Below are 19,459 nucleotides of genomic sequence, written 5' to 3' on the forward strand. Positions count from 1 at the left end.
CCCTGAATGTAAGGGTATTGTGCATAAACAGCCCTTTGTTGAGAGAGACACCTGTTTTGCCCTTCTCAGAGAACTGAAACCTAAATTCAGTGGTAAGAGTGAGAGAGTTTAACCCCTTCAACAGGACATAGCTTGGGGGTTCCCTAAGAGAGTCTCCTCAATGTCTAGCACCCTTCCATTCAGAGCCACTAAGCATTTGGTAAGTAGAAGCAGCCTTGGGGCTTTGGTTCCTGGCTTGCACTGAGTCCAAAGCCAGTTACACAGAGCAGGATGGGCAGGAGCCCAAGAGTGGGATATCACCAGTATGAACACTGACTCATTGTGGAAACTCAATACCCTGGGACATTTAGACTGCCTGAAGCCTGGGACACTGATTTCAGGGTAATGATGCTCTCAAATGGCCCTACTTGAAAGAGGGACACTTGCAAAATGCTGTTCAAATGACTGCACAATGATTCTTGTGTGTGATAAAAATAAACGAAATACAAACCACCCTAGACAAGAATGCAGACTCAGAGGGTGTGGCAGAGGCGACCCTTTGAAGACTGGGAAATAATCCAGGGCATTCAATGCCCTGTTCTAAGCTTCATGAGCACCAGGTAGGAATGTGGCACATAGACATACACATAGGAAAAACACTAATACACATAAATAAGTCTAAAAATATACTGGGCTGAGCAAAATAAACCAGATACACTTTCAAGAACACACCTCTTTTCGTCCATTTTGGTTGCTAGCTTAGTTTGGGTTTTCATTGCTATAATGAAACACTATGACAAAACGCAAGTTGGGGAGAAAATGGTTCATCTGGCTTACACTTCCACATCCATAGCTCATCAGTGAAGGAAGTTAGGACAGGAACTCAAACAGGGTGGGATCCTGGAGGCAGGAGCTGATGCAGAGGTCATGGAGGGGCACTGCTTACTGGCTTGCTCAACAGACTTGCTCAGCCTGCTTTCTTACAGAACCAAGACCAGCAGCCCAGGAGTGGCATCACCCACAACTGGCTCACATCAATAACTAACTAAGAAAGTGCCCTGCAGCTGGATATTATGGAGGTGTTTCCCTTCCCTGAAGGTCCCTCCTCTCAGATGACTTTAGCTAGTGTCAAGTTGGCATAAAGCCACCCAGCACAGCTGCTTTAAGAAAATACTGTGGGCTGGTAGCTTATAAACAAAAGACGTTACTTTCTCACGGTTTCAGTCTAAAAGGTTCAAGAGTTCACTGATTTGGTGTCCAGGGAGGAGCCATCTTCTCCTTCATACACAGGGACTTCTAACATGCTTTCACACGATCAAGAACAAGCTAGCTCTCCAGGTCATTTCATTAGGGTGTTAAGTCCATTCAGAGCTCCACTGACCAGACAATCACCTCCCGAAGGCGTCACCATCTAATGGTAACAATTTCAAAATAAGAATGGGGGTCACGAGGAAGCATGAGCATCCATACAGTAGCAATAGCATATAGTTCCAGCTACATAAGACACTAGAAACTGGGCATAATGGTGCACACCTTTAATCTCAGCACTCTGGAGGCAGAGGCAAGTGGAGCTCCGTGAGTTTCAGGACAGCCAGGACTACATAGTGAGACCCTGTCTTGAAAAAGCAAAACAAAACAAGGGAGGGCAGGGAGATTAGGAAAATGTAATCTACTCCTTAGTAACAAGATTACCAGTTACTGGGGAGGATAAGGTGGGAGTTAGGGTAGGGGCAGTTAGCTGGGAGATGGCATAACCCATATCTTGACTGTAGTGGTTATACAGATAATATATTTGTCAAAACTTGCGTAAGTGCACACTTCAAAAGTTGAAAAATAGTATCAGACCTAGTTTACACTGTAAATAGAACGAGACAGGTATTCTGTAGGGACAGACAACTAGAACAGAACAGACGGCTGTAAGAACAGACCGGCGAAACTAAGAACACAGAAGAAGGGGCCAGAACAAACCAGCAGGAAAACAGAGACTGGGGAACTGGGCTTCTAACTGGGAAAAAGACAAGCCATAAACAAACAGTGTAAGGGGACAGGGCTAAAGATTTAAGTCTCAAAAGCAAAATGTCAAAATATTTAAAGCATGAGAGAATGGGTTGATGATGTCAGAAAAATAAGTGTCTAAATATGTTTGAGAGCATATTTTTGCAGTCCAAATCACTAGGCCATTTTCTATGCACACACTCCATTCCTGCATCTGGGCTATAAATCTCCCATCATCCTCGCTGTGTTAGGAGTTGAGTGCGCCCTCTCTCCCCCTACTACAACACTGACTCTCATGTAAAGATGGGAGCCAGGGCCTCACATTAGAAAGTGCTCCACCATGGAAATCTTTATTCCAGATAGTTCCCTCTTGAAAAGTTTTCCTTCCTGTCTTAAGAGGGATTTTGTTTTCTGATATTTTGAGGCAGAGTTTCTCTGTGTAATGACCCTGGCTGTTCTGGAATTTGCTCTGTAGACCAGGCTGGCCTTGAACTCACAGAGATCTGCCTGTCTCTACCTCTGGATCGCTAGTACTGGGATTAAAGATGTGCACCACCACTGCCTGGTTTAAGAGGTCTCTTTGGCAATTTTCCCTTAACATTTCTTACTTGAACATGCTGTGTGATGTAGAATGGAGAAATGAACACTCCCATTTCTGAAGCATGTGTTGATCCCACTGAACAAGAGTAAAGACCAACAATCTAAATTTTCTGGTCGAATTAAGCAGGCTTTATTTTCTGTCAGACAGGGCTATTTCCCTAAAGCAGGGTTTGAGAGAATAACCCCGAACACAGGAAAAATGAGTTGTTGTTGTTTTTCTATAGCCCCAAACTGCAAGGCTAGGGGGTTTCCAAGGACTTTGGAACTTGGCAGAACAGCTCAAAATTATCAGGCTGAACATCTTAGCTTATCAGGGTTTAAAGTGTGGAACATGTTAAATTCCAGAAAATAGATCAAGACTTCAGTTTTACAGAAAACAGGAATGAACTTATTTTGATCTTGTAACAAGATGGCTTCTTAAGATGGAACCTGGCTGACCCATGACAGAGAGGTTCAAATGACATAAAACTGTAATAGCATGCAAAAAAAATTAATAACGTAAACAAAAATGTGTCTATATTTTGCCCAGGCAAAGAGGGGTGGATTGACCTGGAATTGCTTTGTCTGAGGGCAGGGGAGCTTTAGGAGATAGAAAATCTTAGCTCCTGAACGAGTTTGCCTTTCAATGTATAAATCTCTTAAGTGGCCTGTGAATACAAAGTAAGAGAAAGATATTCTCCCCTGCGTCCAGTTACGGTGACTTCTCGGACAATGTCATTTGCAAAGGTGGCAGTTTGTGCTGGTGACGTCCGAGTGCAAGGGGTCCTTCTTGTCACTGTGTGGTCCTTTTGGTCTGCAGAGCAAAGCGGCGAGCAGGACTGCGCCACCACGAGCGGGTGGGGAGCACGCACCGGCACCATTTTAACGGATTAGAAAATAATTGCAGCCTGGCACAGGGAACGTCACCGAACACGTATCCGTTAATGACGTAACGCCGCACCGCTACATGCACCTAGTGACCAAACGAACCGGAGCAAAATCTCCCGGGACCACTGCCCGTGGCTTTCAGCCCAAAGAACCTGGATTATCTCTGGTCGAGTATCTGCATAACTGCACACCCGGCCAGACAAACCCACCCGCCTGAACCATCACGGATCCCCGCCCCTTCCGGCCATCGCAGCTTCCGGAATGGGCGGACCTGCGCGGGAAGCTTAGTAGCGCAGCGCTCTTCGCGTGCCCCGGGAGGCTGGATCCTTCCGGAACCGCCAGCTATTAGTGGTCACGCCCTCAACGCCAGAAACCTCTCTGATTAGTTACTGACGGAACCGTCTTAACCGGTAACGTCCCGTGAGGTGGGTGCAGCCGCGGTCGCCAGGCGCCCTTGCCCACGGTCACAGCAGCTGGGTATATACAGCGACAATGGTTCTGCTCGTGTGATAGATTATTTAAAAAGAGCAGCTGGAGAGAGAGAGAGAGAGGGAAAGGCGGAAAGAAAGGCTGAGTCTGACGTTTATTCACGGTGAGGGAACGTTTTGTCACCCATGTATGCAGATGGCAAAAATGCCTACAGAGGAAGATGGGGTGCGGCCTCTTAGAGGGGCAAAAATGGGTGGAAATGACTTCGGTAGTCTTTCAGCAGTGAACTATCCGTGGTTTTTTTTGTTTGTTTGTCACTTTTGCCAGTGTGAGCTCAAAAGATGGTTGAGTGTTATTTTAAACATCTCTCAGCAAATGGCTAAAACCTTGGGTGGCGTGGGAGACCATAGCACGTCCTTCTGCTGGTGTGGAAAGTCAGATGAGGCAGGCAAGTTTGTACGCAGTGGAACTGGAAGGCCCAGGGTGAGTTGAGCTGAAGAGGGCTTGTGGAGTGCAACGGGGTAGAATTAGGAGGCAAGGTTCTTTCCGAGCTCCTGGGAACGAGTGGCAAAATAATAGAGAGGACATCATAATCTAATCAGACAACACATCGTTTGCTGAGACCTCTCCTAGTCTAGGTTGAACGGGGGCCAGAAGATTTTTCATCTGTAGGATGTAGGTTTCATGATTATATGGCTTCCCTGGGGCATTGATAGACTCTAGACAATACACTGTTTCAGGTCCCCATCCGTATGTATCCAGGTAACCACCCTCCACTCCTGGAGCTTCTCATTTTCTGTAAAAACATGCCTGAAAGTTTGTTCAAAAAGAACCGCAAACTCAGTCTGGGCAGACCTTTGTGAGTAAATAGGATTATCAGGAAGCCTCTTTGTCCCTCTTCCTCTTCTTCCTCCTCCTCTTTCCTCCTCCTCCTTTCTTCTTTCTTCCTCTTCCCAGGGTCTTGTACATGCCAGGTGAGAGGTCTACAGCTAATATTTCTAAGTTTTCTTTAGTTTGTCAACTAGACAGTTAGTTACTCTTGTATTTTTTTTTGGTGCTGAAAATTGAACCCAGGACATTGCATATACCAGGCAACTGTCTGCCACTGAATTATGTTCCCCTTTCCACTACTTTTTTCTTAAAAATACTTAGTCCAGGTTAGCCTGTAACTGAGATCTTCTCCCTTGTCCCCCAAAGGCTCCAGGTACAGGCACACTGTGATTTCGAGCATGAAAAAGTGAAGTAGCCACCATGAGTCAAGGCGGCTTCCCCGGCGGTGCTCACGCGAACAGCTTGGCTCTGTAAGGAGCTGTCAGCCTTGGAGTATCATGTCAGGAGCTTTGCTCCTTCACAGCTGCAGCTACAGGCGTGTGCTGACATTCCTGCTGCCCATATGTATGTCTTGAGGGCCATAGTGTTTCATGCATTTAAAAAAAAATACTTACATAGGACCAGGAATTGGAAACAGAACGGAATTTGTGCCCCAGTGACTCATAGGTCTATGGGTGAAGGTTTTGTGGTGAACTCTATGCTGCAGCTTTGACAAGCAATTTTTTTTTTCTTTTCAAGACTCTTGTTGGCACTGTTGCGAGATTTAATGCCTTGTGCTGTCTTCGTTGACAACGTCTGGGTTGCAGGATCTTCAGTCATAAAATAAGAGCTGAGGTAAATTTCCTCACTTCTGGCATTCAAGAATAGCTTTGGCTGGGCAGTGGTGGTGCACACCTTTAAACCCAGCACTTGGGAGGCAGAGGCAGGTGGATCTCTGTGAGTTCGAGGCCAGCCTAGACTACAGAGTGAGTTTCAGGACAGGCTCCAAAGCTATAGAGAAACCCTGTCTTGGAAAACCTAAATAAATAAATAAATAAATAAATAAATAAATACAAAAACAAAACAAAAAAGGACAGTTTTGGGCCATGGGTGGTCTTTTGCACTCAGAGTTTTCCCAGTTCTTCTACAAGTGTCCCCTCTCATGGACCTTCATTCACTGTGGCCGCTGAGTTTTATGAGACAAGCCCAAAGCCGTTGACACATTTTCCTGGAGAAGCAGGGGGAAGGTCCTCTTGTCCTTTTAGGCTATGATGACATACCAGCACCCAGTGAGCATTGCCATCATGCTGACCTGGGAAGTGATGCTGAAGCCAAAGACTGTTGGGGAGCTGGGGAGAGTGGGATAGGGGTGGCCTGGAGTTGGAGCAACAGCGTGAAACCAGCCCACTGTAGCTTCTCTGTTAGCCTCCACCCTGTCCTACCCTCCTTGAGTTCAGTTTCTTCTGTACTTAGGACAAATGCCTTCCTACCTCTCGGGCCTTACAGCTCTAGCTGGAGGTACAAGCTGGTCTACATATTCTGGATACCATCTTAATTTCAATGATAACATTGGGAAAATGGAAATAACATTTTTTTATGGTTTATTTAACTTTATTATGTGCATTGGTGAGAAGGTGTCAGATCCCCTGGAACTGGATCTTCTGACAGCTATGAGCTGCCATGTGGGTGCTGGGAATTGAACCCGGGTCCTCTGGAAGAGCAGTCAGTGCTCTTAATCACTGAGCCATCTCTCCAGCCCCGGAAATAACATTTTTGAGTGAACGAAAGAAGTTAAAATGTGTTCTCATTGGGTCTGCATGCCTGGAAGGTGGTAATTACCTGCTGTCTATTTTTTTTAAAAAAAAAAATTAAGCCAGAAGTGGTGGCATAAATCTATGATCCTAGTTGTCAGGGGTGGGTGGGGTAGAGGAGAGCAGGAGGATTAAGAATTCAAAGCCTGTTTCAAAAAATCAACAAACCAACCAGTCAATTAAAAAAGTTAACTTTTCAAAAAGGAACCTTTAGTTTTAATAAAGGAATATATCATAATAGTTACTAGAAAAGTCAAGTACCAGTATTTTTATTTGAAGTCCAGATTAGAGCCAAACTGGCAATCCGGGTCCTAAACTCATATAGTATGGAAGTGACCAGTGGAGTTGGCCAGAGCCACTTCCTTGGGGCTGTGTCCTGCCCTGATGATCTCAGGCCTTGCCTGACTCTTAACCATTAGCTCCAGGAATCAAGGCCAATGGGTCTGGCGTTGTGGGGACCTCTGCAAACACCATGACCAGAGAGTGTCTATCCATGTGAGGCAAGAAGAAAGCCTGGTTTAATGTGATTCAATAGCTGGTTGTTGGTTCAAACCTCTAAAGTCTGACACCGGGCAGTTTATTTTAGGCATTTTTATGTACAGTACACTTTGGGAAAAATTTCTTGGTGTAACAGTCCCATGTGTACAATAGCGTTTAGGGCATAATTACATTGAAACTCTTCTCAAAGTACATGTCACCTCTTTCATTAAGATGAGTTCTATAAATAGACTACATGCGTCACTCTAAGGTCCCAGGGGAGGATCTGGTGTGAGCTCTGTCATACAGATAGCGCAGAGGCTGCCTAGGCTATTATCCACCTCCACTTCCAGCCTTCTGAGCAGAAAACAGGTATACATTTCCTCTCTGTCTCGCTCTGGAAGGGACACACCTGCGTGTTTAACACTCCTGATTTCTGTGAGCGAGCACAAACACTTCGTGCCCTCTGCCTGGCATCCTGCTGTTTCCTGCAGCACAGGACACATGCTCAGGAGAGGCTGACCTGACTGTTTGTCTCTCTTTAGGGCTCAGGCAGAGATGAGGGAGAGCAGCCAGCTGATGCCCAGAGACACCACATCCCTGTGACTATACCAGCACCGCCAGGGCCAGGCCATCTGAATCATCAGTGTCATGGAGCCTCCTGGAGAGAAGCCAGGAGAGGCTGAGGTGCTGAGCATCACACCCCAGCTGCTGAAGTCCCGCTCTGGAGAGTTTGCCCTTGATTCCATCCTATTGCTAAAACTTCGGGGTTTAGGCCTGGTGGACCTGGGCTGTTTGGGGGAGTGCCTGAGCCTTGAATGGCTTGACCTATCGGGGAATGCACTTACCCACCTGGGCCCACTAGCGTCTTTGCGCCAGTTGGCTGTGCTCAATGTCTCCAATAATCGGCTGACAGGGCTGGAGCCACTGGCGGCCTGTGAAAACCTGCAGAGCCTCAATGTTGCTGGCAACCTGCTGGCTGCTCCTGGCCAGCTGCAGTGTCTGGCTGGGCTACAGGGCCTGGAGCACCTGAGACTCCGGGACCCTTTGGCCCGGCTCAGCAACCCGCTGTGTGCCAGTCCCTCCTATTGGGCTGTGGTTCGAGAGCTGCTGCCTGGCCTCAGAGTCATAGACGGGGAACGTGTAAGTGGGAAGGGCAGTGAGCTGTACCAGTTATGCCGAGACCTGGACAGCTCCTTGCGCCCCAGCTCCAGCCCAGGCCCCAGAGCCATAGAGGCCCAGCCCTGGGTGGAACCTGGCTACTGGGAATCCTGGCCCACGAGGAGCAGCTCCATTCTGGAAGAGGCCTGCCGGCAGTTTCAGGACACACTGCAGGAATGTCTTGACCTGGACCGCCAGGCCAGTGACATCTTGGCCCAGGCCCAACAGGCTCCGAACCCTGCAGAAACTGCATCTTCCTTTGTCTTCTGATTGTGCCTCGTAGCCAGTGTTCTAACCGTCCTGCTGACGCCGACATCCCTTTCCTGCCCCAGGCCCTTGCCTCTGCTTTTCTCTGCTCACTGACCCTGCAAACTCATTTACCCTAACTCCTACCCTTCATCTCCCCGAGGACACTTCCTGCCCTCCTTCCACCCAAGCAGGGGCATGCTTTCTGGGTGGCCTCTAACAGGTGTCAGAGATTTCCTCACTATCTGGCAAATATTGCAGCTAGGCCCAGGCATGCTGAGCATGGGCTCTCGCTAGTGCCAAGCCTGAGGCTTTGTGGGTAATGTTACTTGCCACCTGCTAACTCTTACTAAACAGTTCTCTGCTCATTTGTGCCATTTCTTGTCTCTTCCTCAGCAAAAGCATGGTCTTCCATACCTCTGCTTTGGTCCTGTAGGGGACCCCTGCAGTTACCCTCCCTGCTCCTTCCTGGTACCAGGAAGGAAGAGTGGGGACACACATACTCAAATCTTTGAGCTTTTCTTATATGTACAGGTTGGACTGAGGAAAGAACAAACACACGGTTGGGACGGAACAGACCAGCAATTTTATTCGCTTGGAGTATGAAATCTTTGGGAGCTGGTGTCCTTCCACTGGGTTTTGCCACGGCAGCTCAGGAAGGCGGAGCTCTGGAGAAGGGAAACCAGATGTGTGTAAGGGAGGTTGTGTTGGCTTGATACTAGCTTTCCTTCAAGTTTCAAACAAAACCCATAGCCCAGTTTATGCCAGGGGCTCTCTCTCCCCTCCCAATAACCTACCTGTCCAGGGCTTATTTGGGTTTCAGGGCCCTGGAGAAGGCAAACTGTCCAGGGAAGAAGTGGTTGCCACGGGGGTCCTCGCCACTCTGCGCTACCTTACTGCACTGGGACTCCTGAGATTCCTGTTAGAACCAGTGTCTGCTGTAGCAGTGCCTGGAAGGAGAGGCATCGCCGCAGCCCCAGGGGAAGGTCTCAGCCACCCCCCCGCCCAACTCTCCTTTCCCACTTCCAGTTCTTATCACACAGACCCTCGCCTGGTTTGTCTCCAGCCCTCTCCCTAACCTCTGACCTTTCTTACCTGAGGCCCTTGCCTCATTGTTGGACAGTGGACCATCCGGCCCAGAACTTTACCCGTGGTGTCCAGTTTGACGCAGGCCAGACATTTCCGCTTTCTCTGGGGAGGAGAGTATGAGAGAAGGAAAAAGGAGTGAGGGGAGCCTGAGTGTCAGGGTGGGGACTGGCCTGCTTGGCATCCCTAGAGGATGAATACCCTAGAGGATTTGAATACCTCCAGTCGGAGGAAGGTTTAGGTTTGATTTTGATGGAGGAAGTATGTCACTGGGACAGGCTTTGAGAGTTTAAAGCCTTATACCACTCCCAATTCACTCTTTCTGCTTCCTGCTTGCTTTTGAGAATGTGAGCTCTCAGCTTCTTGCTCTGGCTCCCATGCCTGCTGGTAGCCATGTCTCCCTGCCATGATGGACTTTTATCCCTCTGGAACCAGAAGACAAACCTTTCCTACTATAGTTGGTTTTGGTCATGGTGTTTCATCACAGCAGCAGAGATATAACTAATCCAAGGAGCAGGGGGATGTGCAAGCCAGATAGACATGCAGCTTACCCTGGGATGGGAGATTCTTACAAGTTCTTGTCTTTGGACACTACTTTAAGAAATAGCCCAGGCTGATCTAGAACTTGTGGTCCACCTGCTTTAATTTCCCCAATGCTGGACTTTCAAGTATATGCTACCCTGCCTTGCCTGCAGACTGCAGTACCTGTGCAGAGATCACTCCTGTGTGATCATGCGTGTGTGAACTGCTCATATGCAGTACACTGCATGGGTGTATTCACAAGTGCCTGTGTGAATGTGCAAACATGTATAAAGGCAAGAATCCTCTCCAGATGGTGTCTGTCTCTGTTTCCCTCTGGTGTGTGTGTGTGTGTGTGTGTGTGTTATGTCAGGCAAGGGCGTTTGGGTGTCCTATATCACTCTGCTTTATTATTCCCTTGGGACAAAATCTCTCACTGAACCTGGAGTTAGCCTTGAGTATCCTCGTGTCTCTGCCCACTACTGTTCAGGAGTTAGAGGCGTGTATAGCCGTGCCCGACTGTTCTCATATGGGTGCTGGGGATCCAAGCTTAGGTCTTCATGCTTGTCCAGCAAGGGCCTTTACCACCTTGTCCTCATATTTATGTTTCCACCTTAAGATCTGATATGAATAAAAGACCCTGTAAATCACCAGTATAACCCAGTCCCTTGCCTTAACTGATGAAGGGAACCAGGACCTTCAGTGACCCCCCACAAAGCTGTTAGACAGCAAGAACCGTAACCCAAAGTGCTGCACCTTCAGCTCAGAGGTAACTGTATAGTAGCAGTGTCACCTGCAGGGTGGCTGATGACTGAACCCGTGATGAACTGGCTGTAGCCTGGCTGGTGTACAGGATAAGCTCCAGAGAGAAGCTCTTAGAAGAGTCAGAAAGTGCCCCCCCCATGGAGAGATTTCCCTCTTCCTTGTAGACAGCCCCCAGCGAGGAGCATAGCTTCTCGGGGCTCCAGTTCATACCCAGGCAGCCTGTCCCATCAAAAGAGCCCCTTCACTCACCCCATTTGGTTTGATTTTGCACTCGGGTTTTTTCCAGTCCTTCTTGAGGCAGCTGGTCTGCTGGAGCTTAAATTCCAACCTCACAAAGGTGCCCGCTGAGAAGATCTACAGATAGACAAGAAGGCCAGCAGGTAATTCCTGGGTGACGTTCTCCTCCCCCAAACACCGTAACTTAGAACTGGCACAGCCTAGGAGGACGTCTGACTGGTGGCCTTTCCCAGGAAAGCTTTCTGGATATCGCTGGTGTCCAGGGCTTCAGCCCTCCATTCCCTGCCAGCCACAGTACTAACCGTTTCCTCAGCGCTGTCCACACTGGTCTCCTGGAAGGCCCACTGCACAGGTGGGTGTTTGTGGAACTCCTCCAGGGCCACCTGCAGGCCCCTGCGCTGTGTCTCGCTGAGCTCCGGCTCTGTCCCGTGGATGCCCACCATGCCTAGCCACAGGGCCAGGGGGATGAGCAGGCACTTCATGGTTCCACCTCAGTCCTGGTGCTGCAAAGACGGTATGTAGTCTTCAGCTCTTAGAGCTGGAGTGAGTGGGGGGCACCTCCCCTGACCTACTCCTGGGGCCAGAGGCGCCCCTTCCCACTACTAATCCAACTAGCCCTTTCTACTCTGCAAGGCCTTGTTCCCTGGTGCCCGCAAAGTTTTAGAGTTCCCTGCCAACAGCCCCAGCAAGTAGTCCTGCTGGCTATGACCACTATAGCCTCTTTTCTGGGCCATTTCCTCCTTCCTCTGGGTCTTCCCCACATCTCCCAAATCCCCAGGCCCTCTCTGGTACCTTGAAGAATATCAGGTTTGTTGTTGTAGCAAGGCCTTTCCCTGTGTGGTCCCTGGAGCAGCTCCCTGGAAGCTGTCCCCTCTCACCCTCTCATCTCCCTTTCTCCTCTCTCTTGGTCCCCACAGCCCCGCCTTTCCCCACTGACCCTTCTCCCAGAGTCCGGAGTTTTGGAGTTTCCCGTTTCCCAAAGTCCCCTGACCTTCCTCTTGGATTGGGCCAAAGGAGGGGGAGGGGAGGGCCTGGAGCACCAAATAAGACAGGCTGCAGGCTGAATATTTTTCAGAAGACGTAAATGTGGGAGGACATGCCAGCTCAGGGAGGGTGGGAACTGCAACATGCTTAACCCTCCCCGCACCAGGGTTTCAGCTGCCATCAAGACCACTGTCCCCAGCAGTGGGTCCTTTTACCCCTGCCCCAACCCGGCCCTGGGTTCTCTAGTATCAGACAGCTCTTCCCTTCCAGCACATGACCTTGGTCACCCGAAGAGTGACTTCTGGAAGAACCCTGCTTGAACAGGTGATCTTCCACTAGAAAGCCACAGGTGGGGAAACTGAGGCTCCTTTGGTACCAAGGCAGCAGGTTTATTGCTTCAGCTTGTCTTGTGTGCAGTGGGAGAACTGCTGTGTCACTGGCTACTGCCTTCATCTCCCTCCAGGCATCCCTCTCCTGTCGCCTCTTTCATGATGGCTCACTCACCCACCCACCCACCCACCCACCCACTCACCCACTCACTCACTCACTCACCCACCCACCCACCCACCCACTCACCCACTCACTCACTCACCCACTCACTCACCCACCCATCCACCCACCCACTCACTCACTCACTCACTCACTCACTCACTCACTCACTCACTCACCCACCTACTCACTCAATCCCTCACTCACTCACTCACCCACCCACTCACTCACTCACCCACCCACCTACTCACTCACTCACTCACTCACTCACTCACCCACCCACTCACTCACCCACTCACTCACTCACATAGGCCTAACTTTGCCTGGTATCAGTCTCTCCCTTGCAGAGGCTCCAAGTGGACCCTCCCTTCTGCAGTCCTGCCTGCAGCCTTACTCCACGGACCCACCCCCACCCCCAGATCTCCACATGTAGACCCAGTGTCTCCCCTGAACTGCCATTTGACCCTTGACCCCGACTCCAGCTAGATGGCCAAAGATTTGAGCAAGTGCAGACCTTACTGCTTGAGGTTGAGAAGCCTTCCAGGTCTCTGCTGGCCAGAAGGACCATTCCCCTGAGCAGAAGGACTGTTGGGCTCCAGAACGTAATTTTACAGTCCCAGTTGCCCAGAGCTGCCCTTTCTTTCCAGGGTGCTGGAAATCCCTAGCTGAGCCTCTCCTATCAGTAAACTTTCCAGCATGCACCCTGAGCAGGGAAGACTCCTGCAGGATTGCCATCCTTGTTGGCTCAAGTGCTACTTTGCCTGGTCATTCCTGAGGCGCCGTCCTAAGTGACGTGACTACAGGTCTCATAGGGCTGTTGGAGTGTTAGGAGCCTTCACGTAGGACAGAACGGTCTGCTGACACCCAAAAAGGAAGGAGTGACGTGTCCAAACACTGGCTCAGCTTCTGGGCACCTTGAGCAAATGGGAAAAGCCTGGGACTGTGTAGCATTATCGGTTCCCTTTATTCCCTAAGGTTTGTTATCAGAGACCTTAGGGCCAAAGTGTGGTCCGTCTCAGGCCCATTAAGCTAGGCTCTGTTGTAAGTCCCCAGTTACACAGACAGTAATAGTGAAAGCAGAAAAAGATTTACTCGATGTGGCCATATTGGGAAGAGGATAAAGAGCTATAGTGACCTGAGAGTCTGTCTTCCAGATATTGACATAAAGTTTAGATTAAAATTTAAAAAGGTATTTTGTTATTTTTGTATATGAATGTTTTGGCCATGTGTGTCTCTATACCACATGTACATGCCTATAGTTCACAGAGTTCAGAAGAGGGAGTCAGATCATCTAGAACTAGAGATATACAAGACTGTGAGCCACGGTGTGGGTGCTGGGAACCAGACCTCGGTACTCTGGAAGAATGTCCAGTGTTTAACCACTGAGCGTCTCCACAGTCCATGAATTCAGGTTTAAATAGATGCAAGGGCCGCGCATATTGAGGAGTCTTGGTCAGCATGTAGTCCGCCCAGGCCACACTCGTCACCGAGCCATCAATGCCTCCTCTAGTCACATCTGTAGGATGGTCTGATAACTATGTGTCTTTCTAAAAATTTACATTGTCTTCTTGGGTTTTTCACCTCAAAGTTATTTAACCAAAGCATCTTAGTCTAACTTTGTTATTTTCAAAGCTTTGTTTCAGCTGTGATGCACTCTGAGACCTGTGAACACATCTCCCGACAATAAGGTTGAAAGAATTTAAAATAGCTGGGCTACTGGGATTCAATTGTTTTTTTCTTAATGATTAACCTCCATATGTTGTTCACACCTTGCCAGGATTTTTCATATAAAGCTAAGGGCTCCTATACCTTGTGCTCTAAGGGTACCAGCAAGATCTTCAGGCCCGAGAATCCACCACTGGCATTTCAGTCTGCAGCTGTCAGTGAGCAGAGATGAGAGATGGTGACCAGTGTTGCTTCTGCTGCTGTGCTAAAACACCCTGAGAAAAACAATTCCGTGTGCAGTTCCAGGTGATAGTCCGTCACTGTGGGTAGTCAGATAGGGTCTCGGAGCAGCTGGTCACACCCACAGTCAAGAACACAATGGGAACAAAGGTATACATGCCCACTGCTCAGTAGCTTTTTCTACTCACATGTGGCTAGTGTGACTGGGATGTTAATAGTGTGTCTGGTTGGGGGGGGGAGCTGGAGAGATAGATGGCTCAGAGGTTAAGAGCATTGCCTGCTCTTCCAGAGGTCCTGAGTTCAATTCCCAGCAACGACATGGTGGCTCACAACCAACTGTAATGAGGTCTGGTGCCCTCTTCTGGCCTGCAGGCATACACACAGACAGACTATTGTATACATAATAAATAAATAAATAAATATTTTTTAAAAAAAAGAAAGAAATTTTACACCTTTTTAAACCACACCTCCAGTGGTCTCACAGATCCTGTGATCAAGTTTACGTTTCAGCAAGAGCTTCAAAGATATCCATCACCTTGAATGGGGGAACAAAGCCAAGAAGAGGGGAAAGTATTCAGAAAATTACATTTAATTTTTTAATATATATAAGTTTCTCCAGATTAAAAATTTTAAATACCATGAGACATAACAGTAACAAATAAACTTACCATTCATCCTAAGAAATTTTTCTAAGGGGAGGTGTTAGGCGACATTTGGAGCCCTTACTCAGTATTTTATTATTTTTTTTAAAAAAATGCTGGCGGGTCCCCGGTGGGCCATGTGGCGGCAAGCAGCAGGCTCTGGGAGCAGCCAATCCCAGACAGAGACAGCTGCCCGTTCCCAGAGGTCCCGCCTGGTGCAGATTCCCAGCGGCAAGTGGCTGAGCAGGCTGGTCCCACCATGTGGGCAGGTGTGAGCAGGAGGCAGTAGAAGGCACATAAACACATTGTACAGAATAGAATTGGATATTTATTACTTAGAGGAGAGAGAAAAAGAAAGAAAAGAAGAGGAGAAAGAGACAAAGAAGAGGGGAAGCAGAGAGAGGGAAGCACACGTGCCAGGAGGGGACAGTGAGAGATCCAAGATTGCGGGGAGAGGAGAGCAGGGGTTGCTGGGAGTGGGCATGGCTTGCCTCTTAAAGAGACAAAAACTATAACATACACATCTCTTTTTTTATAGTATATATAACAGCTTTTTCACTGTTGCAAGGGTGGACTACCTCCCCACTTTTTCAGATTGTAGCCTGTGCACCCAGAAAACCTTGTGGTCTTGTATAATTAGGGTCTAATTGCACGCAGTTGGGAGGAGTGCCCGGCTACTCAGGTGGATTGAGGACCTTGCCTATCTTTTTTTTTTTTTTTTTTGGTTTTTCAAGACAGGGTTTCTCTGTAGCTTTGGTGCCCGTCTCGGAACTAGCTCTTGTAGACCCGGCTGGCCTCGAACTCCCAGAGATCCACCTGCCTCTGCCTCCCGAGTGCTGGGATTAAAGGCGTGCGCCACCACTGCCCAGCTGACCTTGCCTATCTTAAAGCCCAGCTGTGAGTATTTTAGGCAGGCACAGCTGGAGTTATCACCAAGCGGATTTTAGACAGAGGGTCTTCTCTATCCATCACCAGTTTGCTCTCATTCCACCTGCAGATGGAAGCAGACAACCCGAAAAGCTTAGCAAATATCTGTTCTCTTAGGAAGATGTCAAGTTACCAATAACATCAATATCTGTAACCTAGAGACTACCAAACAGAAAACTACATATAAAAATACAAGCAAGAATATCCGGGCTTGGCGGGGCAGAACAAAAGCAGACAATAGACATAAGGCAAAGGATCGTCAAGAGCAGAGAGATTATCCTGTCTCGGTTAAGAGAAACAGGCTTGGAGATCCAGTAGAAATGGCAGGCATTTTGTTTCTGGATCTGGTGGCATCTGGAGCGGAGTGGCAGGGATGAAAGGCTTAGGGTGAGCTGGGAGTTAAAAGTGGCGGTGGGGGGCTTAGATCAGTCTCCATTCCATTTTATAAAGTTATCTAAATCAATTTAGATACTGAAATTTGACAGTTCCAAATCCAGGCTAGCAGTGGCCATTGTCCAATATATATTGAGGCCAGATTTGGACCAAGAGCTGAATAACTGTGACCGCCTGAGGTCTCCCAAATGAAGCTCTATTAGCCCACAGACAGCTAAGCATGTGGCCTTTGTTGCAGTTTGGAACCCATGATGGGTGTGCAACCAAGGTAAAAATGGGTCAAATTAGGCTACCTGGAGATGTCCCTCAGGTTTCAAATTGACCAAACAGGTCGGAAAAGTAGGAGAGACATCCCCATTCTTGTATGTTTCCGGTAGTTCAGAGACTGTGGGGCCAGTGTGTGTGTGTGTTGGGGGGGGCTCTCATCCAAGCAGTTTTCATGGCCTGTGGAAAGCTCCTGGAACCTTCGACCAAGAGTCTCAAGAGGAGACAGAGTGGGACCGCTGGAGCCCCTGAGACCTAATCAGAGCCCCTCTGAGGGAGGTCTCATGAGCCGCCTTGTTCTGACATTTTGGCTGTGTTGGATTCCTGGTGTGACCGAATGGAGAATTGGCCTGGAGGTCAGACTGTGTCGGAGAAAGACAGAGAAAAGTGAGGGAAGGGGACAGAGAATGAGAGACATGGCTGCCTGAGAGAGAGGGGCGGGGCCTGGGGGCTGCTGTGGGGTGAGAGAAAGGAGACCCATGTGAAGGGCCTGGGTTGCCAGGGGGCCATAGATGCCTTGCTTGGGTTTTGGCACTAAAAATGTTAAACGCAGAGAAGAGGTAGAGTCTGACCTTCAGCAGACGAGACTGTCTTTGTTAGCACACAGTGAGGGGCAGCCTCTCTCTTGCAGGAAACTGAGGGGTTTGCCAAGGAGAAAAGCCGAATGTGACCCTGTGAAGGGTTTGAGAATTGGAAAGTGGTTGCAGCCATGGGGACTATGTGCAGTTCTGTAATCTGTCTTTCCTGAAATTGTCTGCTTCAAACAAGACATTATCTTGGGAGGTGGGTTATCTCTGAAAACATTCTTTTCTGGGCTGAGCAAGACCATTAGTAACCTTGTAGGAATCCTGTTTTACCACCAAGGCACTCGGTCAGTGGGCAAGTTACAAAGCCAGTCATGAGCCACCATTTCATGACAAACAGTGGACCTGAGACAGTAAACTTGGAAATGTACCCAAAGATTTACTGTTGTTCTTTACAAGTGAATTCAAATTGGTCTTAAAATCCCAGAGTGTCTTCAGTTACCTTCAGTATCCTAGAATGTTCACTGGAGGTGGAGAAGTGAACCCTTGACATACCTCTTCCCTAGTGCTGGTCTGTTCCCACAGTTACATGTATCGACTTGTCCCGCGCTCTGCCTTACAGGCGGTCCCTAGTCCTGAGGTTTTTTAGTCTTTCTCTCTGCCAACAGGCTCGCTCCACATGCTGTTCCCATGGATCTCATGCACTTTTTCCTGCCCTACTCTCCTTCCTTAATGGGAAATGAAATTTTAATGCAAGTGGGTGCATTTTGACAATGCAATATATATAACAATATTAAAAACGTTGTAATTACTCATGTAAGAAAGTTTAACAGCTAACAAAAAGAACTTGCATCGTTATAAAGTAAATATTCCATGTTCACTTCATGAGTGAGAAATCTTTTAAAAATTGAAGTGGTCAAAATGCAAATACAAATCTGGACGTTGAAGACACCCTGCTCAGAGGCCATGAGATGCACTTAAGGACCCACCACTAGGCGGAGCTGCAGAGGAGGAACTCTAGCTGGTATTCTTCAGTTGGGGCATTCTAAAGGTTTTCAAATTACAGGGCTGTAGAATTTTCTTCCAAACTTACCCAGCCTTCATCACCTGTTGATTGTGATTTAACCCTAAGAATGTCTCCGCCCTCCACTCTGACCCAAACCCATGTTAGTTTATGGTATTGGTTTTCTATCCACCCCCCTCCCCAACGCTTGCTAGAACTGCCCTCCAGCATGGCAGAGACAAGGGGTAGGAGATCTGGAAGAGGCGCTTTGGTAATTTATTTTTATCAGTGTGTGTGTGTGTGTGTGTGTGTGTGTGTGTGTGTGTGTGTGTGTGTGTGTATGCTAGAAGAAAACCTTGGATGTTGTTCCTTAGAAGCCACATACCTTGTTTTTGAGACAGACTTTTGCTCTGGCCTAATGCTCTCACCAAGTAGGTAAGTTAGACTGGCCATTTTTTCCCCAAGAAAACCCTTGAAATATTTTATGTTGTTATTAAATATACTACATATTATGATACAATGTACCATTCATAAACTATAAATGTGATATGTTAAAATTAATTCTAGTATGGTGTCAGAGTGACATGATAATGGGATGTTATTATGTAGTTGCTGAATACACCGTATTGTTGCAGTATGTTGTAACTCTAAATAACATCAAAAGAAAAAGAAAGCTTTCTCAACTGGCGCTGTCTTCTGGTGTCCTAAGAAAGCCAAGGCAGACTGCTTATACGATCCGAGGTTTCTGGGCTAACTGAAGATGCATGCAGGTTTGGAAACATGTGAGAGGGTACAGACGAATGCTGGGGTGACTGTTCCGTCTCCTTTCTGTTGCTGTGGTAGGAATCACGATGTGTAGAAGAACGAGTCTATTTGGGTAAGTTCCAGAGGAGAGTCCATGATGCCGGGGAGACATGGTAGCTGTGACCCTCACAGGAAGCTGAGAGAGCACATCTCCAACCAGAAACACAAAGTAGGGAGAGTGAATTGGAAATGGGACAAGGCAATAACCTCTCAAATCTTGCCTCAGGAGATGTACTTCCTTTAGCAAGGTTGCCCCTCCCCATAACCTCCCTAAAGAGTGCCATCAGCTAGAGACCAAGTGTTCAAAACCTTGAACCTACCGGGGGCCTCTGCTCAAACCACCGCAGCGACACTAACAAGTCTTTCAAGTCGTCTGAGTGGTTCTGCTGAAAGGGAGTTCGGGCAGGCAGGAGCCACAGCTAAGGTTTTAGTTACATGCTAAGCAAGCACACATGGCACCTGCAAGCAATAGCACCTGCCACCTCTGGAGACAGAATACCCCATGATGCATCTGTTCTGCTGAGCCTTCGCAGTGATGAGGTA

General features: G+C 48.2%; 2 protein-coding genes across 7 annotated transcripts; one reads left to right on the forward strand and one right to left on the reverse strand.

The window, feature by feature from the left end:
- Positions 1–3,544: 3,544 nt before the first annotated feature.
- Lrrc61 (leucine rich repeat containing 61) lies at positions 3,545–10,292 on the forward strand. Of its 5 annotated transcripts, none has more exons than XM_075955223.1 (3): positions 3,568–4,033; positions 5,440–5,535; positions 7,514–10,292. In XM_075955223.1, the coding sequence occupies exon 3, from the start codon at positions 7,620–7,622 to the stop codon at positions 8,397–8,399; it is 780 nt and encodes a 259-aa protein (XP_075811338.1). In that variant the 5' UTR covers positions 3,568–4,033; positions 5,440–5,535; positions 7,514–7,619; the 3' UTR covers positions 8,400–10,292. The 5 variants fall into 5 exon arrangements, with proteins under 5 accessions (XP_075811339.1, XP_075811338.1, XP_075811337.1 ...); XM_075955222.1 differs by having other exon boundaries at positions 3,568–3,866; XM_075955225.1 differs by lacking the exon at positions 3,568–4,033 and adding an exon at positions 5,126–5,265.
- On the reverse strand, positions 8,939–12,042 carry Rarres2 (retinoic acid receptor responder 2). Of its 2 annotated transcripts, none has more exons than XM_075955228.1 (6): positions 11,920–12,042; positions 11,285–11,485; positions 10,995–11,099; positions 9,471–9,566; positions 9,173–9,294; positions 8,939–9,043 (listed from the first exon to the last, which is right to left on the reverse strand). In XM_075955228.1, exons 2-5 carry the CDS (start codon positions 11,462–11,464, stop codon positions 9,184–9,186), a joined length of 492 nt encoding a protein of 163 aa, XP_075811343.1. In that variant the 5' UTR covers positions 11,465–11,485; positions 11,920–12,042; the 3' UTR covers positions 8,939–9,043; positions 9,173–9,183. The 2 variants fall into 2 exon arrangements, with proteins under 2 accessions (XP_075811343.1, XP_075811342.1); XM_075955227.1 differs by lacking the exon at positions 11,920–12,042 and adding an exon at positions 11,775–11,913.
- Between the last annotated feature and the right edge of the window lie 7,417 nt (positions 12,043–19,459).

Source organism: Microtus pennsylvanicus, chromosome 21 (genome assembly GCF_037038515.1).
Source record: "Microtus pennsylvanicus isolate mMicPen1 chromosome 21, mMicPen1.hap1, whole genome shotgun sequence".
Taxonomy (NCBI): domain Eukaryota; kingdom Metazoa; phylum Chordata; class Mammalia; order Rodentia; family Cricetidae; genus Microtus; species Microtus pennsylvanicus.

Coding starts and splice junctions, on each gene's coding strand:
- Lrrc61 (XM_075955224.1), top strand. CDS start 7,620: ATGGAGCCTCCTGGAGAGAAGCCAGGAGAGGCTGAGGTGCTGAGCATC.
- Rarres2 (XM_075955228.1), bottom strand. CDS start 11,464: ATGAAGTGCCTGCTCATCCCCCTGGCCCTGTGGCTAGGCATGGTGGGC. Junction 11,100..11,284: donor TGGACAGCGCTGAGGAAACG/GTTAGTACTGTG, acceptor GTCTATCTGTAG/ATCTTCTCAGCGGGCACCTT. Junction 9,567..10,994: donor GCAAAATCAAACCAAATGGG/GTGAGTGAAGGG, acceptor TCTCCTCCCCAG/AGAAAGCGGAAATGTCTGGC.